Source organism: Nothoprocta perdicaria, unplaced genomic scaffold (assembly GCF_003342845.1).
Source record: "Nothoprocta perdicaria isolate Ctin4 unplaced genomic scaffold, notPer1 scaffold_284, whole genome shotgun sequence".
In the NCBI taxonomy this organism is placed as follows: domain Eukaryota; kingdom Metazoa; phylum Chordata; class Aves; order Tinamiformes; family Tinamidae; genus Nothoprocta; species Nothoprocta perdicaria.
The window spans coordinates 629,588-651,618 of record NW_020455515.1 but is presented as its reverse complement, the minus strand read 5'-3'; the positions used below and the strand labels follow the sequence as shown (position 1 = coordinate 651,618).

The window sequence follows — 22,031 nt, the reverse complement described above, 5'->3', positions numbered from 1 at the left end:
CTAAGATTAAAGCAAAGGTTAATGTAGCTCCAAATACCACTGACTTATGCTCATTTGTGACTGTTTTTGCCTCTGAACATAAATATAAATCTAAACTTGGGCAATGATGTAGTACATTCTGGTGAACTGCTGAGCCACATGYCTATGTGGATCCAAAAGCTTTGTGATACTCAAAGATCAAAGTTCCTAAACTAGGTGCCACATACTCTTGAGACATGATAGAAAGAATTTCCCTTGTGAAGCCCGTGGTTTATGAAGCTCAGTCTTTCTTATTTCCTTTTATTGCAAGTTTATTTTGCAGATGTGGAAAAGGCATGGGATTTTATGACCTGAATATGTAAATGATTCCCAAATTGTATATAACATTTAGCAGGTTAAGTTCAAACATCTCTTGCTCTGCCACATTTTAGAGTAAAAAAGGGAGAAGATAAAAARGAAAGAAAATATATTACATAGCTGAAAGTAACTTTAGATCAATCAAGTTTACTTCCAAACTATGAGTTTACTTCTAAGCCATGAGGAAAAAAAAATAAAGGTATATTAAATTCACTGTGGTCCAGTCGTGTTGCTTAGTATGTGTTTGCCRCTACAAATGCCAGAGGGTGTTCTTACAGGTTCCAAATGATAGTGTTAGATTTTAAAAAGGCAGCAATCTGTGCTGGAGGAAGTAGAGAACTGCCTGGCTTTGTGAGAAGCCTCAGGACTTCAGTCAGTTTATCTGCTTTACCTCACCCGAGCCTGTGCTRCCTGTATTTGTGCAGACTAATTAGCAAAAATTTGTGCAGACTAATTAACAAAATCATGTTCTGTTCTCAAGAAGAGTTTTAAAATGTTCTCTCGTGACTGAGCAGTCTCCTGACTGTTCTTTTTTGTGGCTGCTTAATATAGTAGCATAATGTTTTCCTTTTGACATAGTTCCTAGGTATGTGAGATGATGTGATTTAGTTGTTCCATCTCTGCTTAGGCTAGGYTAGCAAATGTACTAGTTGATAGTCTTCTTTAATAAACTCTCAGGAAATATCCCTGAGTTTTCAGGTAGAGCTCCCTAAAGAGGCCTGCTACTTCCCATAGAGGGTTGGGGTTGGCAGCAGCAAAGGAAGAGCTTGTCTGTCTTGAAAAGAAACCTGAACTAGTATCTTATTCATCTTGCATTAGTGAAGTGTCACACTGAGAACAGGTAAATTTCACGGTTCCGGTTTGTACAGCTTTCCATGGCAATGCTTCAGAATATGCTGTTACAAGACATGTTTTTGTGTTTTCCCTTTTGCAATGCAGTTTTAGTTTTAATGTTCGTGGTCTGGATGAAACGCCGTGATAAGGAGCGTCAAGCCAAGCAGCTCTTGATTGATCCAGAAGATGATGTAAGGGACAACATTCTGAAATACGACGAAGAAGGTGGTGGAGAAGAAGATCAGGTGAGAAACAGAATATGCTTTTTATGTGTAGGTTCATACTTTGCACTGCACTTAATCTACTTTTGTTTCTGATGATGTGCTATAGTGAGTAGAGAGTTTTTGCATCAAATACTTAAAACCACTAAGTAAAATTTCGTAAACCTGAAAGACCTCATTGCTTTCCCATGCCACTTTTTGCAGTTGTAGAGGTGTCAATTGCCTGCCTTCTGAATGAGTTGTAAAACTGGTATCTTGCCCGTTTACACAAWTTAGAACAGGCATGACATTCTGGTCATATTCCAACACAGGCAGTTGTATTTAAATGTAAAATAAAATCCACTGTCATTTCAGTCTTTAAACATCTTCACTCCTTGTCCAAGATACTGTTGTACCAAATCCTTAGTGGAAAATGGCTAGCACATTCCACTCAAAATATGATGCCTTTTTGGTGGCGGGGTTAGTGACTTTCTGGATGTTGGGTAATGTTGGCTATTGACAAATGGGCCACAGCTGGGGTGTCAGTTTGGAAGGTGTTTGTTTCAAGCAGCTGTCAGGGCACATCTTGTTTATTCAGATACCTTTCCAGTCAGGTGCCATATGCATTTACTCTCATATCACCTCCAAATGAACCATGGCTGATGTTGCAGAGGACGGGGAGTGAAGTGTATATTCTAAGAATAGCTTTGTTTTGCCTTTCTTTTCAAGTAAGTGAATTTCTAAGCGGTGCAATTTCTTTCCTTCAGAGGAGATTTATTAAGTGCTTTATGAGCATGACAAACATTAGATTTATGCATGTTATTAGTGGTAGAAGTAAGTGTAATAATTACAAAGTGAACAGTGCATATAATAGAGCCTAAGAAATTTTCCAGTAAAAAGCCTTGAAAAATTCAGTGTAATTCTCCACGCATCCCCCCAGTCACAGTCATCCAGCACTTCAGTTATCTGAGAAGTGTCTCTCTTCACTGGTACAGACATTTATAGCTTCCCTCTGTTCTTTTGTTTGTGTGCCTGGAATTTATGTTCCCTTTAGCGATTTTCACRTTTGTTGCATTTCCCAAGGTATTATTCCTAGTTCCTGGCTTTTCTGCATGGGTTTCTTTTTAAGCAATTTGCAAAGGAAACTTCAGCTTATGCAATTCTGGAGAATTGCTTATGTGGCTGATTAAGCTGAAGACAACCCTTTGAGTTTGTATGTATTCAAGTTGTTTATATACAGATAGCTTTGAGTACAAGAATCGCACCCAGTCTGTRCATCTGTTATCGCACAGATGAATTACAAGCTTAAAAACATCAAAAAACTGAGAACTAATTTTCCAGTTCACATATTCCCAGCTCTTGTCCACCCACAATTCTTTGTAGGAGGTATTTATCATTTTTGTTTTCACATGATTTGGGTTTTTAATTATAGTCCATGCAGTCCTCAGGACCGAGTCAGTAAAGGGCATAGAGTATTTGCTGCTCTTGGAGAAGGCCCCAAATCGTACCAAAATAGTGTTGGGAGAGGCTGTGCTCGGGAATCGAAACCATAGGGTTTTGTATTGTATTGTATTGTAGCAGTTCCACAGGGAGGACTAAAGACCGAAGGCAGTTTAGAGATGGTGCTGGGGCCTGCCCTGCRTCCATCCGGCCCCGGGCCCATCTCCGGTGAGTGAGGTGTCCCCAGGAGCTTTGCAGCCAGGGCGGTGCGGCGGGAGGCAGCGCTGCTGTTCGGTAGGAGGCCAACCTGTCCCGCGGCGTGTGACGGAAGGATGAGCTGCCAGCGGGTGCGTAGCAGTGGGGCTGCAAGAAATGGGCAGTGAGGGTCATTCCCCCTCTCCCAGTGAGCTCAGGAAGCAGCTGGAGGAGCTAGCTAGAGAACAGGGAGGTACGAGATCTTTTTTTTTTTTTTTTTTAAGAAAATTAAGTGACTTGTAGCCGTGACTCCTCTGCATACTTTCTTAAGATAAACTTGGGGGCCATGGCTGCGGATTAGGATGGCCAGCCAGGTGCTTCAGCAGGAACAGCCAGGCGCTTCAGCTGCGCTGCTCCCTGTGGGGAGCCTTGAGCGGAGCAGAGCGCGTTGGTGCCTGGTGCTCTGAAGGAGTGTTGCCCACCCCATAACTTTAACAAGTGTCTCAGGAAGAAAAGAGAAACCTGCACAAAAAGTGGCAAGCTTTTATAACAATGTCTCTAACAAACATTTTGTACGTTCTGCAGGTAAAAGATGGGAGCGGGTTTTCCTGCAGCTTCAAAGTCAGGAATTTTCTGCCTCTCCAAAACATTTGAGTAGAGAGCACAGGCTGTTCACCCTAGGGACTTAAATATCTAAAATGAATGACAGAAATACAATATAAACAATCATGTCTTTATTGTCAGAGAGGTGTTTTCAGTTTGTTTATGTTGATTTGACATTTTGCCTTGTAAAACCTGGATTCCTTTCTGTGCTTAATTAGTTGATAATATTTCATAGGTTCACATAATTGTCTCCCTGCTCCATGCAAAGAGGAAGAATTTTATTTTGATTTTTCTCTTATTTTTTGGAAACTTTACGTGAATGTTAAGAACTTGGAATACTAAGCATTTGAAATATTTCTGCGAGTAGCAATCACATCTTTGCAAACTGTGACTTAGCAAAGCCCTGCACCAGCAAAGCTGTTCCAAACAGCGCTCCTCGGCCATCAAGGTCTTTGTGTGTTTGTCAAAGTTAAAATAAGAGGCCTTTCCTCTCTAGTGTTCCCAAAAAAGCAGGTGAGACTACCATTAGGAATCCGTTTTTAGAATAAGGACTCACAGGTCAAAACCACCACCACTCTATTAAAGTCATGAAAAAATTATTTCATGTCAAACTTGCTTCCAGAAGTCCTCAGCGAAAGGCAGAGAAAATTCTTGATGTCAGTGCTCCTGTTCTGTGGTGCATGCTCCCCAAAAACATCAGCGCAGCTTCAGTGGCAGATAGTGCATAAGCACAACACCAAACTGTCCAAGAAAGTTTGTATCTCATGCAACCAAAATGGAAAGGAATGCTCAAAGTTTCAGCTGAATTTCAGTGAAAATAGCGTATTTTAACAACTTTAGATGTTTTCGTGGTGCATGGCTTTGAAAATTACTTGTTTCTAACAAGCAAATTATTTAGGCATCTTTAAGATCAAATGCTTTCCAAATCAGTAGTTTAGGACGTCTCATGGTTTCATATCACCTCATCTTTCTTTTCTTTATACCAAATATTTAGGTGCCGTAAGGGTTATATTTGGCAGGGCTAGAAGAGAAGTGATACAGTTTATGACTATTCTTATCCTGAACCAAACTACTTTCAGACTTCTGTTTTCATTTGGGGATTTTCTGTATTTAGAAGCTCTGCAGTTGGGTTTCTTACCTGTAATGGCAGACAGAGAAACTTGCAAATAACGTTCGTATTCTTCTCTCAAACTCTTCCTATGGAAATCAAAATAAAGTCTCCAGTAAGAAATTCGATTTGTTCCATATTCAGGCTAGTTCCTCTGAGTCATAGCAACTGTCAGGTGGAGTGCCTGTTTTTTTGGGGGGTGTATTTTTTGTTGTTGTTGTTGTTTTCTCCTCTAAGCTAGCACTTCTAAGAAATCATTATATTTGTTGTAAGAGAGCAGCTGATTCTGTCTTGGAGGCTGCTGGTGATCCCACCTGAGGCCTCCTGAGCTCCCTCCCAGAAAAGGGGYGCTTTGCTCGCTCTGCTCGAGTGGACGCTTGTGAGGAGGAACGAGGTTCTCGAGTGATTTGTCCTCTCTCCACAGCCCAGTCGGCTGCAGAGGCAACACACATTTGTAGTAGGAATGATGGACTGAGGGTTATGTGATCTCTATAGCACTTGAGAAAAATGCTTTTAATTCCCTCCGTCTGAGCCGGGAAGGCTCTAGAGCTGCTTGGTGTGACTGATGGCCGCCCACTCTGCACTGAACAGCGGTGCGGGCACCGGAAACACTCTGAATTTTTTTCATCTCAACTTGTGTTTTCTGAAAATGTGGGCAGTTAAAGTGGCTCTGAAAGTTTCACAGCACCGGTAGCATTCAAGGCATGAACATTTTTCCTGATATATGGAAGGATCACTGCTCTGTTGGCTGGAAGGCACTGCTGGACTAAAGGTGATATCCTGGATGGATAGCAGGARGCAGGAGAGGGAAGAGGTGCTCACAGATAGAAAGTCTGTGCAATTTATTCTTGGGATTTTGTGTTTAATATTTTTTCTAGTGTAATAATTTGGTTACCTACATGCAGACAATGGGTCACCAGTGGCTTTGGGTCATCATCATTCCTTTTTTTCCCTTGTGCTTTCAGTTATTTCGAGTTTGACCCAGGAGTTTTGCTCAAGGTGGTAGAGGGGGATGCATTACAGAATCACGGAATGTTTAAGGTTGGAAGGGACCTCTAGAGATCATCTAGTCMAACCTTCTCGCTCAAACGGGCACACCTAGAGCATGTGGCACAGGGCGGCATCCAGGCGGGTTTTGAAGACCTCCAGAGAAGAAGACTCCACAGCCTCCCTGGGCAGCCTGTTCCTGGCTTTACTGGCATTGCTGCCTGCTCTGTGATGAAGCGGATGTTTCTGGTTTAGGTGCAGAGTCTGAAGGTGGCAGGAATGGTCTTAGTTAACAGACTGTGTCATCGTGAGGTTGTGGTTGTAGCAGACAGGGGAGGTGTAAGGGACAAATGGCTCGTGCTCTCCCCTGACATATCATACCTTCAGTTTGTAGTCAGTTTTAACCATCAGACTGTCCAGCTTGCYGGTCAAGGTGCTCAAGCATTTAGCCTGTGCCCGCAGTGTTTTCAAGGCATAGAGGAGTYGCAGCCCAGGAGCATCATAAGTTGTTTTAACAACTGTATCTCGGCCATTGGTGTGATTTACATTGAGGCAGTGGGTGCTCGGCTGGGGAACTAGCAGCAAATGTTGACCTGGTAACTGTGGTGGATTTCTTCCATTTAATTGCCTTTGTAAACYTTTCCTGTAGTAAATTACAAAAGATGGTCCTCACATCTCCTTTGAGCCCAGTTCTGTAGTGTTCTGAATTTTAGTAGCACTTAATCCTGCAAGTGGCTTTTGAAGTAAATGGTCTAAGTGGTGGCAGGCCTTGAACCTATCACGGGGCTTGATTTGGAACTTGTATTTTAATTTAGCCCTCCACCTTCTTCAGCCCAAGAGTTTCCAAAGCAATGATTTTGCTATTATTCAAAATATATTTCCTCCTAAGAACTCTGCATGCTGCTTCCCAAATCACTTAGCTTGGGTGTGTTTGGCACTTTTTACAATTACAAATTTATGTAGAGAAAGTAGCATTTATTTTAAAAATGATAACAACAATATTAAAAACGTAATAGACTATTTTTATGTACAAACGGTTCTAAATTCTAAAGAGGAATTGCTGTATCCCTTTAACATATTCTTGAGTAATCAGGCTCATTTAATAAGAAAACAGGAAAGAGAACAGCTTTGTCCCAGCGTTTGTGTGCCCTCGATGAAATAAATCGAGTAATCCTCTGGGGGGGGGGGGGGAAAGAGATTGAGGTGGGAGGAGGGTTTTTTGTTGTTGTTGTTATTTCCCAAACCTCCTTGTATTCTTATCAGCATTTATTATCAGACAGTTACTGAGATCACTTGGTCTCCCTTTTTAACATTTATTTTGCATTACATTCAGATTGGAACATTACTGTTAAGTAATTTTAATGGTAATGTATGAAATAACTATTGTTAAGATATCCCCAGGTCCCTACAATATTGTCATTAGGAGGAAGTTATTTTGGGTGATGTGTTTGCTTACTAATACTTCATTTTTTGAATGAGTGACTGATGCAGCCTTCCACTAGGGGAATTACTGTCATTCCTTGGTGAACCTTTATCTCATCATAGGGAAAGTATTGTTTCCATAATTTCATTACAGAGTTATTTTGTATTTTATTTTATCCTACCTAGAGCCTTTGCCCATTATTGTGTTTTATCTTCAGCTGGATTTTAACTTTCACCTTTTTATTATTAAAAAAGATAAGCTGACTTCTTGGTTATCTTAGAAATGATTAACTTGTAGTGCTCCAGATGTGTCTGTAATAAAAACAAATGAGAAAAGCAATATGGCACAAAGTAACAGAAAAGTGAATAGCAAGTAAAGAGCAGCTGCTGGCACAAGCATTTTAACTAGCCTCCCACCTGCAGCCTACATCTAGTCAGTCTTCTGTGCTTGGCTTTTTTTGGAGTCCCATTTTTTCAGCAGATGTGAGATTTAGAGGTTTGGGATCATTCTGCAGAGTTAGRGCAATATGTGTAAATTTCTTGCTGTTTTTTAAGGGTTAGGCTTAACCCTTAAAGTGATTTGGGGGATAGATGGGTACGATGTAGCGGGATTGGTTTTTCACTTCCTTTTGCTTTTGTTTTTAAATGACCTCAGCAGATGGTCTCTGGCAACATCAGCTGTATATGTTTAAAATATTTCCTCCCTAGCTTCTCCACCACATTCCTCTATTAGAGTAGACAGTAATTCTCTTTGTAACACAAGGGCAAAGCAAAACATGTGTTTTCTCCATAGGTGCTTCAAGTCACAGTCTGGTGTATCCTCYTAACCCCCTCATGAAATTGGGTTATGCTAATACACCAGCCTGTAAAATGGTTAGGTGAAAAACAAACTTCAGCCATGGCTGCTTTACGAGCACTTAAAGCACTGGAGCTATTTTTGTCTAGTGAACGCCAGTTAGAGCTCTCCCAGTCCAATTAAGTGATCCAGTGACAATTAAACTGATTATTTCTTCCATTGGGATAGGTCTGAGTATGTCTGCACAAAGGCCAAATGCTTTGMAAAGGAGAAAAAAAAAGGTGTAGTGATATTGTATTATTCATATATCTTGTCTATATTCTTGCAAAGTTCTATATAAGCTTTGGTTCTGTATAAGCATTTTAACCGAGTCATCCCTGGAAGTGTTTAACAGTCTAATGAATGGCCAGGAATTGCAACTGAGAAGTTGGATTCATAAAGCAGTGATGAATGAGCCGGTCATGTTACATATGCTAGGAGGCATTACTCACTATATGAGAGAATTTCCTAGTAATGAGAAGCTTGATTTAAATTCATTTTTCAAAAGTAAATATTATAGGAATCTAGGACTGTGAAAGATCACCGTCTTATGGAAATTATCAATGAAAAGAGCTATGAGGGAAATGAAGTGAGCACTTAGATATAGTTAGCCCAATTTAGATTGAGCTCACATGAATGGTGTGCGTTTATTTTTACAAGTTTTGGAGTTTCCACTACTTTCAGAGATTTCTTTCTGGAAAAGTCAGGTCTCTCTAGGCAGGCCAATTCAAAGTTTTGGTAAATTGGTGTTTGAGTCTCGTTTCCAGTTCTGCATTGTAATTTATGGTACACATTCATATGAGGTTGGTGCAGTTAGTGTAATGTTTTTTTTGGCCAAGAACTTTTTCTGAAAGTCAAACACAACCAGAAGAGCTCATCCGGAGTAGAATAATTAAGTTGCGTCTATCCTGTTCAGAAGGGACAACAGCAGACGACAATCTGTCAATGACATAACACAGGKACATACATGAAAGTCTTTATATTCCATCCTTGACAAAATGTCAATACTTGGAAAAAAAAGTGTGTGTGATGGGAGAATAGAGAWGCCTAATCAAACATGGTCCATAACAGAAGGATGATTTTACTTCCTGCACAGAGCAAACCTGGTACATAAATTTATGTGAGTAAACATGGCTCTATAGGACCAGAAATATGCCAGTGTTATCCTTTATCTCCCTTCTTAATGGGTTGTGTTACAGCCTAACATGTAATACTCTTCTGTCAGAGGCGAATCTTTGGCTTCTCAGGCGCTATGAACATTATGTGTCGGTCTGTCCAATTTGCTCCAGCGTGGAAACAGTGTGGTGCCTTTTATTGCCTTTATTACCAATGAGTAGCTTGAGCTCACTCAGCTTTCTTCCGTAGGTGCATGTTGTTGTATAGAGATACGGTGTAGGGAATTGTAAATAAATTCTTTCAAGAGTTTAGAGCTGYTTTGCTTAATTGCCTGGCGAGGCAGTTTGCTTCTAAGGCTTGGCCAGTTGACATTTAATACTGTCTCAGTTGGATCTCATTCTAGGAATGTGAGACAGGAGCTAGTAGTGGTGTCAGGCTTTGCTTAAAGCTGTTCAGCACTAAGCGAGTAGCTGTCACTGTGGGGCTCTCCCTTTCTGCACCCTCTCCACCCACCCCCGCCTTTCTTTTTTGTCTTTCTGAATGTCCAGTTTCACAAGATGCATCTTCTGATAAAATATCCTTTCTTAAAACACATCAAGCAAAGGAGTTTTTCTGCTTCAATCCAATTTCTTTTTTCTAGCCACAGCAAACAGCAATGCCTAAGATACTAACCAAGAGATGGGTGGTTAATCAAAAGAGTTATAGTGAGAGTTATACTGTACATGAAGCTGGATTTCATCTTACCACCATAATTGAAAAGGTAGCTGTCTAGTCTCAGCCAGTTATAAACAAGGGGAAGGACAAGGGGTCATTTGGCTTGCTCTGCTTGGACCCATGTGCCAGAATGGAAGGCTTTTCTGCTGAGTGTGTAGACTTAGACAAGCAAATTAATCTAAATTTCTGATTTCTAAAGGCCCTTGTTTGCAGAGGTGAGCACAACCAACATGCAGAGCTGTCAGGGTAAGAAAGGGAACAAACAAATACGTGTTCTGATTACCTTCTAGTAGGAGAACCAGTGTTATGTTCTTCCAGATGCATTTGGTGGGGACAGGAGGATATTTGGTGGGAAGGGGGAGGAGAACCTCAAACCCTCCAGACAGAACTTGCTCAAATCCAAACTGAAGAGAAAAAAAAAAAGGATTTACCGGAGTTAGGGCTAAACAGCAGAAATTTGGAAATAAATGCCTCTGATGGAATTGGCAGCTGTGAGAGTTGGATGTTTTCAGTGTTTGCTTGGGTACATCCCTGCAGTAAGACCCAGCCCCTCAGCAGATCCAAATGGGGAACAGATGATACGGAAGAAGAAGAGAGCCCAGACAAAACATTGCTGCCTTGGGCTCTTGGAATTAGGGAGAACGAACGTTCTGGGTTGTTATTTTTGCTCCAAACTGGCTGCCCCAACCTACTCCTGCATGTTTTGTTCTCTCTCCGCTGTGCCACAGCTTTCCATTAAGCTGTCATTTCTGCAGTTAACTCTGTTAAAAAACTCTGCTAGATACTGAACTTAGTTACATTGAGGCTCTTTAGACAATTCAGGAAACATTTTTTTTCCATTTGTCTAGCCATGAAAGCCACATTGTGCAAAGAGCAGGAATTTCAGCATTGCTAAACAGCTTAAACTCTGGGTGCTCAAAACATTTTTCATTCTTTTACCTTGTAATAATTGAGAGCTACAGTTAACTTCAACATTGAAAGTCAGCTGGAGGCGACCTGTGATACTGTGCTTGTACAGCATTAAGCTAGTTTGGGGAGATGGTGGATGACCTTCTGTACCTGACAGAGCACTGCTTGTTTTGATTTAATGAAAGAAGTGAGTACAGTGGATCCTCTCATCCCGCTCATCCTCTCCGACCACAAGTAGACCTGTAAAACAGATTTCCTCTGATAGAAGACTGGGAATGTTACAAGTTACCCTAGAGAAGAAACCGGGAGCGGGAGTCCCTATAAGGGAACTTCTGCACTATCCTTGCCTTGCAGAGGGCAGCTGTGTCTGTGGCCAGAGAGCCCAGGGATGTTTCAGAGCAACACGTGCACCGAGAGCCTCCTCTGCAGTGAGGAGCCTTGAGCGAGGCTTAAGCCTTAAGATATTAGACTGTCTGGCTTGTTTAATGTTACGCTCTTGTAAGACTGCTAATTAAAAAAGAACTGGATCTCTGAAGGTGGATGGAAAAAATATTGTTATAAAAGTGAAATGACCAACTAAGCTCTTGTGTTTTTAATACATGTTTTACTACATATATTTAACCATACCTCTTTCTATCTCTCCATATAAAGATTTTTTTATATATATATATACACGCACACATACACACACATACACGCGCGCACACACACACACACACACACTTATTTTTATAGACACAACATATTTAGGTATTTTTCCATTACTTTCTGCTGCTTTTTCTGACCTTTATCTTTTGAGTTAGATCAGAGTTTTATAAAAAAACACTTTCATGGTACATATTTATCTATTCTACAAAACATATTCTGTTCTGTTTGATAGGATTCTCTATATTGATGGTGTGCATCTGAACAGTTTTCATTTGACTCAATAAAAGGGAATGGATTTAAAAGCTCTATTTTGCTTACTTTTCTCCCGTTTGCGCAGCTTCATGACCACCTTGCAGTATTCTGTCTAGTGCATTAAGAGCTGAAGGGCAGAGTTCCCAGCGCTGCCCCAAGGGCCCTGCAGCCCAGTTAAGATGTGCAAGAGAGCGTTTCCAGAGGGCCTTTCCAGAGGGCATTTCTAGAGCACAGCRGAGCCGTTCCACCTTTTTGGTCTGCGTGTTTGTGTGCAGTCACCAGAGAACCTGAGTAACAAATGCAATGTGTTTGATCATCAGTTCCAGTTCCTGCAGCACTATACACTCTTGTCTGCAGCCCTCTCCCCCTCCTGGAAACTGTGAGACTTTTCATTAGTCCGTTTTGGGGGGTCACACTAAGTAATATCCTCAAAGTGACCCACATCCCATGAAATGACAGCAGAGATTAAATGTTGGCGCTCCTTTCTTGGGAGCTATTTAGGAAAACGTAGTTCTCTCTCAGGGAGCTTCCACCATGTTGAGRTTATAAATAAGGCTTTTACCAAAACAAGACTGTTGAAAACAGAGACTGAAAACAAGTGTTTTGAATTTTGTTTTGTTTCATTGTTTCATTTGCAATAGCGTATTTCATTCAGTTAAACTCCTTACATACCCTTCTTTGAAGTGCATGTGGGCCTGCAAATGCAAAATATGATAACGTGGAATGCAAGGGTAGCAATGCATGGCTTGGTGCTTTATCAGAAGATAAATATGTTGAATGCTTATTTCTGGAAAGGAAATGCAATCCCATGCTTGTGTGGTATGGGAGAATGCCTAGAGGTTCGAGAGCATTTTTAAGATGCTCCTCATTTCCTTGAATTGCTTGTGGGGCAGGATTTCAGGCATATAGAGCAGGCACAAGCCTCAGCCTCTTGGTACCTAATGAATTCAATTTTGTTTAAGCTTTTAAGCACGTCCTTTTTTTGTTCTGTGTTTTTACCAGTGCAAAGGGATCCTGCAGCGGGACAGCATGAATGACAATGCTGAAATGCATCACACTGTGCAAATAGTAGACAGACATATCTATCTTAAATGCATAAGCATTCGTCTAGTTAAAAAAATTATATATGTACATATTGCTTATTGAAATTCATAGTCCTGTGTTAACTTCATCAGTCTGCCAGAGTTTGAAATGGCAACGTCAAGTACTTACTAAACAGATCTGCAAGTAATCTTTAAAAAGTGCTTAGAATTAAGGCCAAATCTGAGAAGCTTTGTACTTCTCATGACATTTTTCTCCTTTGGCTTTCGTGTTATGGAAGCTGTATGAAATCGGCAAGGAGTCCTAAGCTCATTCTTTGAAGGTATTATAAGATGCTTTGGAGCGATGCACCTGATGTGATGCACTTGCTTATTTCTGTGTGTTTTTGAGTGTGTCTGGCATTTAATTCCTGAAGAAAAATAAAAGTTGGATTTGGCATCTTCACTGTGCAGTAAATCATCATTACTAGACAGTGTTTAGTCTCTTAATAGTGCTACTCTACTCCTTACTTCTCAGGGGAAAATCAAGGAAAAAAAAGAAAGAAGAAAAGAGCTTCTCAGAGAAGCTCTTCAAATCTCCTGGAATAGAATCAAGAAGGTAGACTTGGGGAGTGTAAGTCAAATAACATGCTCTTGGGGTGTGAGCGATAGGATTTTACCCTTTGTTCTCAACAAATATTAATTCTTAAAATAGGACTTCTGATCAAATAATGCCTTTTGCGTCTCCTCCTTTTCCTCCCCATGTTTCCTCTGACAAATATTAATATTTTCCTAACACACCGTCTGTTTCCTGTGTTGCAGGATTATGACTTGAGCCAGCTCCAGCAGCCTGACACTGTAGAACCGGACGCCATCAAACCTGTTGGAATCAGGAGGCTGGATGAAAGGCCAATCCATGCAGAACCTCAGTATCCAGTCAGATCAGCTGCTCCTCATCCTGGGGACATTGGGGATTTCATTAATGAGGTAAAGGAGGGAAAAGAATTTCCTTGTAAGATGTGCTGAGCTTTTATTTCTTGTTAATTGTACTCTGCATGAATAGCTGTTATGTTTGAACATAATAACTTTTTTTTAAACTTACTTAAACAATTAAAATTGTCTTGCTAGAGAGAAGTAAATATGTTCTTTTAAAGTGCAGACAAATTTAATTAACTCGTTCAAACAGAAAGGGAAGATATATCAATTAACTTCTGTACGTTTGTATTAATTACATTCATAATGTGTTATCAGCCGTAACCACAGTATCTCCAAGTGGGATTATTCCATGGGTTCCCAGTAATAAATAGACTAACAAAATTATAGTTTAGCCTAAATTCACTTACTAATTCAGAGTAATTTAATAATGGAAGAAGTTCATTTTCATTTTCCTCACATACTGCCCTTTGAATCCAGATATTAGTGGAAATTCAGTACCTTCAATAAGACTAGAAGAATTCCATCAAATACGATTAGTGAGTAGGAAGGGCAACTAAATTAAATGTTATGTAAGTGCTTTTAATACAGGTTTTGTCTAAGAGCTTGAGAAGTCTTTGCATTATCTTTCAATTCTTCCAAACTAATAAAGATAAATGTAAGATTCAGATTATACCAGATAACTTACAGTTCTGAAAGAAATACTCCTCTACAACCATTTCTTTCATTATTTCTGTCACGGATGAGTCTRAAATCATTGGTTTTGTGTAATTTAAGATACCACAGTGCAGTGCGTTCATTGTCCTTGCTATTTATAGAAAAGCAATAGTAATAAGAATTTATAACCTAAAAGAAATGAAAGCAATATTCTATAGATTAATAGTAGCAGTTAATTATATTTTCTAATTTTCTATCTTCCTTGACAATTAGAACTGGAAAAGTATTGTAGAACTGGGGTTTTTTTTTGTTTTTTTTTTGAATATTTGTTTTTTCCTGTCTGCCTTAGAGAAAAAATGAGGCTTATACACAAGTCTCTCTTGTGTTAGCAAGCTGCAGAAATTTGATTTTGCTCCTAATGAGGTGTACAGCGATGCAGTTTTAAATAAACTACAGGAAAACGACTAACAGAAAGCATATGTGGCATTCCCATAAGACAATGTATTTTAAGAGCGTGCAGGTTTGTGAAAGAGGTGGATTAGAAAGAAATGCCTTGGCATGCCTTACATTTCTAAATAATACTTCAGGCCATAATGTGCTTCCGGTGAGTAGTGGAGCCACGGGAGAATAGAAGGCTCACGTTGTTGGCCAAGATGACGTGCACATAAAGATTTGCTTGTGCTGTCCTCATCTTCCTCCAGACAGTCGCTGAGTTTTCCATCCCATTCTCACGTAGGTGTTACCAGACACTGCCCACCTGGCCAGCAGTGGGGAAGCGTCGCGTCCCCCTGCAATTGCTCCCCACTGCTTTGATTCCTCTCCTCCTCACAGCAGGAACAGTTACAACATGTTCTCTGCCCGGCTGTCTCTAGGAATGTGYGTGTAGCTCTCCTGGAAAGCCAGAAAGGGGCTACAGTTTGTTCAGCCCCCTGTAACTTATAAATTGCTTGGCAAGCTGTTTGTTCAATGCTATTTCAGTATGTTACATACTTCTGGAGAGTATGAGATTCATGTGTACAGACTGGGCTATAGAAAAAGTAGATGCTGTTTTGATTTAACCCAATGTGTTTATACCACAATACAGTCACGCAGGGAGTCATTTTCTTACTGCTGTCTGTTCTATTAGATTGATACCCTCCTTCATGCCTAGCTTTGCCCTCTACCAAAGGTCCCTCCAGTTGCTGGTACACAACAAAATGATGTAAATAATGCCTCACACTCCAAAATGAGATAAGCCTTGGAAACGTGTGAAATCACTGAAAATATGGCAGTGCTTATGTTCTGCAAGTTAACTCCAAGTTAATTTTGGCTCTGATTGAACAAAACTGTGTGAGGTAGATAAGTCAAAATGCTTGAAACATGGTTCTGGTTCATTTTTTTCTTCTTATAAGGCTTTTTTTTTCTTTAGGGCTCCACAACAACATGTCATTCTACTATGGGGCAGCTCACCTAACCTTCTGTACAGTCAAAAGGGGTCAAGAATTGTTCGTGCTTGCTCTATTGGGCCAAAAGTCCAAAAGTCTGAGCAAATTGGAGATTTTGTTTATCCAAAACAGCTTACCTCTTAGTTTGTGTTTTATGTTAATATTTCCCATGGCAAATGTGATTCTTAATAATCTTACTGGAGTAGTTATTATTGCTTACTGTTACTTAATAAGTTTCCAAGTGACCTGCGTATAAACATTTAGGCTGTGCAGTTTTTCAAACTCATCTCAGCACATTCCACCTATGGCTAATTGTAAGCAATTCTGGAAATAGCATGCCAAATTTGGTATATTCCTCTCAATTTTACTGCTCCAGCAAATGGAAGAAAAAGCTCTGGTAAAACCTTGGCAAAATACCAGATGTTTCTTGCAACAATTCAGATGAAATATGTGTTGAGCTGTGGAAATAATACAGTGAGATAAGAAAGAAAAATGTTGATATTCCCTATTTTGCATCCAGATTCAGCATAGTTGAACAAAGAACTTTCTTTCACTGTAGCCATTACTCTTCATGRTGACACCTTAACGCCTTCCTTAAGGCTCTCTAATCTGCATCCATCTGCAAAATGCACCTGGTCTGAGGAGGGAGACTCCCTTGGAGGTTTTTGGTATCTGAGTAGTAAAATATGTGCATGTAACCCATCAGTTTAAAAAGATCCAACAGTCCTGTTTCTGGAGATCAGTCTGGTCTTTTGGAGTTGGGACTTGTTTCCAGTGATCCTGATCAGTCTGGTCTTTTGAGATGCTGACCCATGTGCAGAAATGAATCTAATCTGTGAAGTGCCCAGTGGCACCTCTCACACGTGGGCAGGATTGTGCAGATGAGTTTCTGAATATCCCCAACTTTAGATTTTTATTTATTTATTGTTTAAAGGTAATATAGGTCATTAATTTCAAATTTTGGAGAGTTTAGCTACCATCTGAAAAAGTATTGGGCTTTTTCCCCTTTTATTAGACAGCTATAGAAACAAACAAAAAAATTGCAGACTAGTGCATCATTTTGTTTCCTTCCCTTTGGCAATATGTTGTTTTTTTGTGGTATTATTTTCTAGTTGTCATCAGCTGTATTAAATCTACCTAACTCAGTGAGGCACACATAAGTTTGAACGTTTTGTACTGTTCTAACGACTTGTCAGTTGAAAAACAAGTTATAAGCATGATAGCACCTTCAGCTATTTTTGTAACATTTATAAAGTTAAGGTAACACATACAGAGCTATGAACTGTTTTGAACCGCTGGAACTAAGAAGGTTCCAGTGGTTCCTTATAATCAAAATATGTTTTTTAGRTATAAGCAAAAGGACCGCAGGGACTTCCTTATTTTGTCTTTTTCAACGACTAGATGAGTCTCTAATTTTAAGGGCTAGGAGGAAAAAATAAAACCTCCTTTTCTTCCAGCCCAGTGTACAAACAAGTCAGTGGAGTTAAGTCGTGTATTATTAGAATCCTCTATAGACATTGTTTTCCATTTCGAGGGTTTTAAAGCGTAACCTGCAGAGTACAGAGCGTAATTAACGCTTAGAATAGTCTGGATTTGCAGGACATTATAAATTATGCCTCTTTGAAGGAGCTTTGTTAAGCCACTTTTCAAGAACTGCCTATGCTGTCCCTAGAAATCTTAAACAAATTACATTGTGGTGGAGAGCTTGTGGCTAAGAATATATTTCTAATCAATAGAGGGCATAACCTGAGGTAAATTAAATTTAAATCACAAACTAAAGATCTCATCTCGTGAGGACATTGAGGACCCTCAGTTCTTTCTTAATAAGTGGTTATTGATACAATGCACCTCTAAGCAGAATAGGGTCCCTCTTTGTCTTCTGTTTTCTCTCGTCAAATGTAGATTGATACAGTGTTTCCTATTTCCCTCTAGGGCTCTGTGATCCTTTCCTCCTCATCAAGAGAGTGTTGGATTTGATTAAGTGGTAGGACTAATGAAAATAAAAGCATTAGATCACTGAGTCTGGAATGTTTCATGTTAGTTCAGGAATTTGTGGCTTTGCTTTCCTGTGTTTTCCCCTTGATTGGAAACAAGTGCAGTGAGAACCCTACTCGTGCCGACAAGTACAGCTTACAGTTAATCATCATTTGCCCATCGAGGCTCTGTGGTCTCTCCCTCACCATGAAAGGAGCGGAGACAAGAGGAAGAGGGAGATAAGAACGAGATTGCCACGCAGCCTGCCCTGGYGCTCAGGGTCACCTTGAGCAAAAGGAATGAATGGAGAGTAAAAGGAGGAATAAATGGCTGGTGGCAGCCGTTTACTGCCCTTGTGGCTGTGCCAGCACAGCCAGTTGTGGTGCCTCCCACCTAAAGGGCTGGGAAGCAGCACCTGGACCAAGGGGAGCCTCTGGACCAAGGGGAGCCTCCAGGCGGGTTCCCTGCCGGAGCTACCGGGGAGCAGCTCCACGTTCAGAGGCAAACAGCAAAGCCAAGCGCTGCACGGCCTGCCTCGGGGATCGGGCTTTGCAGCAGCACTACAAAACTTCTCATTTATCTTGGTTGTATCTTAAACTGTAGCTTATAACATATGGAAGAAAACTCAGCTTTCCTTTGAAGAATTAATGTGGGGATTAGAGGCTAAATTCAGTCATTGTGCTGTGAGCCTGAGAGGYTTTTAACTCATGGGTTAGGTGCAGACGTCAATATGGAGCTGAGTCAGTGCCTCTGTAACCTGGTGCCTTGCCRCTTTCCGAAGGAAATGGGTTATGCAGGAAGCCCTGTGTTTGCAACACTGAGTTTGTCAATGAGAGGCTCTCTTAATAAGCTCAACAAGACAAAACTGGTTTTATTTTCCAATGTGACTGCTACTACCACCAACGTAAAAAAATCCAGCCTCCTCCTTGGGGGGGATGGAAGGAGGCTCCAACCTTCATGCCGTAGGAGGCTGATGACAGAACAGGGTTTCTACAGTGGTACAGGAGAACGTTTTGTTCAGTGGTTTTTGATAAATTAGTGTCCTATGGTTGGCTGGCAGTTTCTAGGCTGGATCTGCTCGAGGCAGCACAGGGAAAGAGCATTTCCTCTCCCAGCCAYCTGCGTAAATGGTGTTTGTGCCCTGGTGCCGGCCGGGGCTCCAGCCTCAGCGCTCTCAGTGCCCATGCCCACATCCCAAAGGGAAAGAGAAGTTGGAAATCCCAAGTAAGGCCTGGGAAGCAGAAGTGGGCAGGAAGCCTTAGGATTGTTTGAGGCTCTGAGGCTGGGCAAGGTAACCCTCCAACACAAGCCCTTGCTTTCTGAGACCCTGAAGTCATTCGTCCTTACACCAGCTGTCAGGTTGCGAAATGCCAAAGGGGAAGATAACAAGTGTCACCGATTATTCTGATCGGATAATTGAGAAATTATGCTCCTGGTGCAGGCTGTTATTAATCTGCTTGATGTTGTTGTGCTACCTGAGGCAATCATTTTAAGTCCAAAATACATTCTTGATTTCAGGCCATTAATTTGATAAATATGCTGAGCCTTCCCTCCACTGACTTGCAAAATTATTTTAGATTCATTCTGCACACTTATAAATGATTTTAGATGGATGACGGAGAAGCTTCGTTCTCTATCATGACATATTCTGTGACTTACAAATTTTGTTATATATGTGTTGGGGGTAAGGGGAATGAATGTCCATTTCAGTTGCATCACCTTCACATTTAACAAAAACATGTAGCACTAGTTAAAATTAACCTAAGAGTAGGTGGTTCAAATTCTTTACTAAGCCTCCAAGAATTTTGGCAGACCTATCCTCCCTGGTCAGCAGCTGCCAGCACACGGCATTCAAAGACAGGTCTTGGAAAAGCATTGCTAATCTCCTGGAAGGAAATACCAGTTAAAAAATCCCAAACCAGTTAAAAAATCCCAAACACAAGAGGCCTTGCCTTACTTGTGGCTTGCCTGCTATGGCTTCAGCCATGTATATTCAGCTTGTAATTCTTCAAATTACAAGCTCTCTGCAGCAGGGGTGGCTGCAGAGCAGGCTTCACATATYCTACAATTAGCTCTCTGGGCTTGGACCAATGTAAGAAAACAGGGAAGAGGTTTTTGTCTTGGAGAGATGCAGTTCTTCCCCAACTTTCTCCTTAATCGTTTTGTTTTTGTTTTCATTTAGGTTACTCAGATGTAGTGAGGAGAAAATTAAAAATGCTAAAAACCTGATACTAGTGTACTGATAAAGCTTCAGTCCTTTGAAACAAAGAATCAAAAACAGTTGTAATCTGTATGGATCTAGCTTTGATGTTGCCTTTTTTGGTGTGTCTGTTTTTTCAAGAGCAGGTGGAATCTTGTGTGTGGCAAAGACAAACCACGTAACGTGGTGTACCTTTTTCTCACGGCAGCCTAGATGGGTTTTATAGGACTCAGTAAATACGACTTCTGGCACGTACAGATGGGCTGCAGTTCAGCAGTGTCAGTGGATATGTTACGGGTCATGCAGAGGACCTTTTCAGCAAATCTACGCAAAAATACCTTTTTTTTCCCCTTCCCCATCTGTCTCTTTAACCAGTTCTGTGATGCCCTGTGATAGCTCCTGTGAGCTACGTAACTCAAACTCTGTATACTTCATTATTAGAAGAGTTTCCARTGCAGTGATGTTGGCTCTAGTTTTTGTTAGAGCTGTGTGTGTTGTTACTTTCGCAGTGTTGAGCAGTCTAATCCTGGAAACATGATTGTTTTAAAAGAGATGTAAATATGCTATTCCTGGAATTACAGAAATRCCAGTCCTGCTGTCTTAGTTGAAACTGAAGGGAATTGCAGGTGAATGAGAGCTTGGTTTGCTCTGGTGCTGACTGATAAATGATTGCCCAGAGATGGACCAGTCACTTTGTGCCTCTCGCTCCAGTACAGAACTTGATCTTCTTTTCTCCCTCTCCTTTCAGGGACTTAAAGCAGCCGACAATGACCCCACAGCCCCGCCATACGACTCCCTGTTAGTCTTCGACTACGAAGGAAGCGGCTCCACTGCGGGATCCTTGAGCTCTCTTAACTCCTCAAGTAGTGGTGGTGAGCAAGACTATGACTACCTAAATGACTGGGGCCCACGCTTCAAGAAACTTGCTGATATGTACGGTGGAGGTGATGACTGAACTTCAAAGCGAACTTTGTTTTTGGACAAGTACAAACATTTCAACTGATATTCCCCAAAAGCATACAGAAGCTAGGCTTTAACTTTGTAGTCTACTAGCACAAGTGCTTGCTGAAGGCTTTGGCATAGGCTGCAAACCAATTTGGGCTCCGTGGAATATCAGTGATCCAATGCTGTTTGGAGAAAAAAAAAATATTGAGCTCAGTTACACTTGAATTTTACAGTACAGAAGCACTGGGATTTTATGTGCCTTTTTGTACCTTTTTCAGATCGGAATTAGTTTTATGTTTAAGGCTTTAATGGTACTGATTTATGAAATGATGCATTAAAGAGACAAAATATGTTGGGGTGGGGAGGAGTAAGGTAAATCACAATATGCTTCAACATGCTTTTGTTACATCACATTGCTTTTATTAAAATAAGGAGATGAAAAATTAAAAAACCCTCATGGAACAGTTTTATTATCTGGGAGAGAAGACCATGAGGTTGAACAATGTACATTACTTCTAGTTTTAGATGTTAGGGGAGGTGTTTTTTTTTTTTTTTCACTAAAATTCTAAAACTTATGCAGCTGGTTGCAAATAAAGGGAGTTTTCATATCACCAGTTTGTAGCAGAATTGATTTTTTTTCATATGCTAGAATGTTAGACACATTTTGGTCTTAATCCATGTACACTTTTTTCTTTTTTTTATTTTTTTTTAATTTCTAGTACTTTTTTCCCACTTCACTGTAAAAATGGTATGTGTACATAATGTTTTATTGGCATAGTCTGTGGAGAAGTGCATAAACTTCAGAACACGTGTATGTATTATTTGGACTATGGATTCAGGTTTTTGCATGTTTATATCTTTCGTTATGGATAAAGTATTTACAAAACAGGTTGCAAACAAGTGACATTGATTCAATTGTTGAGCTGTAGTTAGAGTACTCAATATTTTTTTTTATTTTTATTTTGGTTTTTTTTTTTTCTTTTTTGGTTTGGGGAGGGAAAAAAGTTCTTAGCACAAAAGTTTTACATAATTTGTACCAAAAAAAAGAAGGGGGGGAGGGTAGGGGGGCGCTGGCCTAATACTGGTGGCACGAGTAAATATACAGTCTGTTTTGGGGGTGGGCAGGGAAGGGGGAAGGAGCTTTCAAACCGGAGAGACTTCCGAGAACAGCTTTGCCTCTGTATTGTGTACCAGAATATAAATGATACACCTCTGACCCCAACGTTCTGAATAAAATGCTAATTTTGGATCTGGTGCTTGGTTTGGCTTTTTTTCTTTTT

At 40.5% G+C, this 22,031-nt stretch overlaps 1 protein-coding gene across 3 annotated transcripts in view; it reads left to right on the top strand.

Moving 5' to 3' along the window:
- Window positions 1–21,719, top strand: part of CDH2 (cadherin 2) — a 106,668-nt gene extending 84,949 nt beyond the window's left edge. For all 3 annotated transcript variants that reach the window (XM_026041428.1, XM_026041429.1, XM_026041430.1), the window contains 3 exons: window positions 1,276–1,415; window positions 13,441–13,605; window positions 20,555–21,719. In XM_026041428.1, coding sequence (XP_025897213.1) covers window positions 1,276–1,415; window positions 13,441–13,605; window positions 20,555–20,761 — 512 coding nt within the window. In that variant the 3' untranslated portion in view covers window positions 20,762–21,719. The remainder of the gene's footprint in view (window positions 1–1,275; window positions 1,416–13,440; window positions 13,606–20,554) is intronic.
- Window positions 21,720–22,031: the final 312 nt, after the last annotated feature.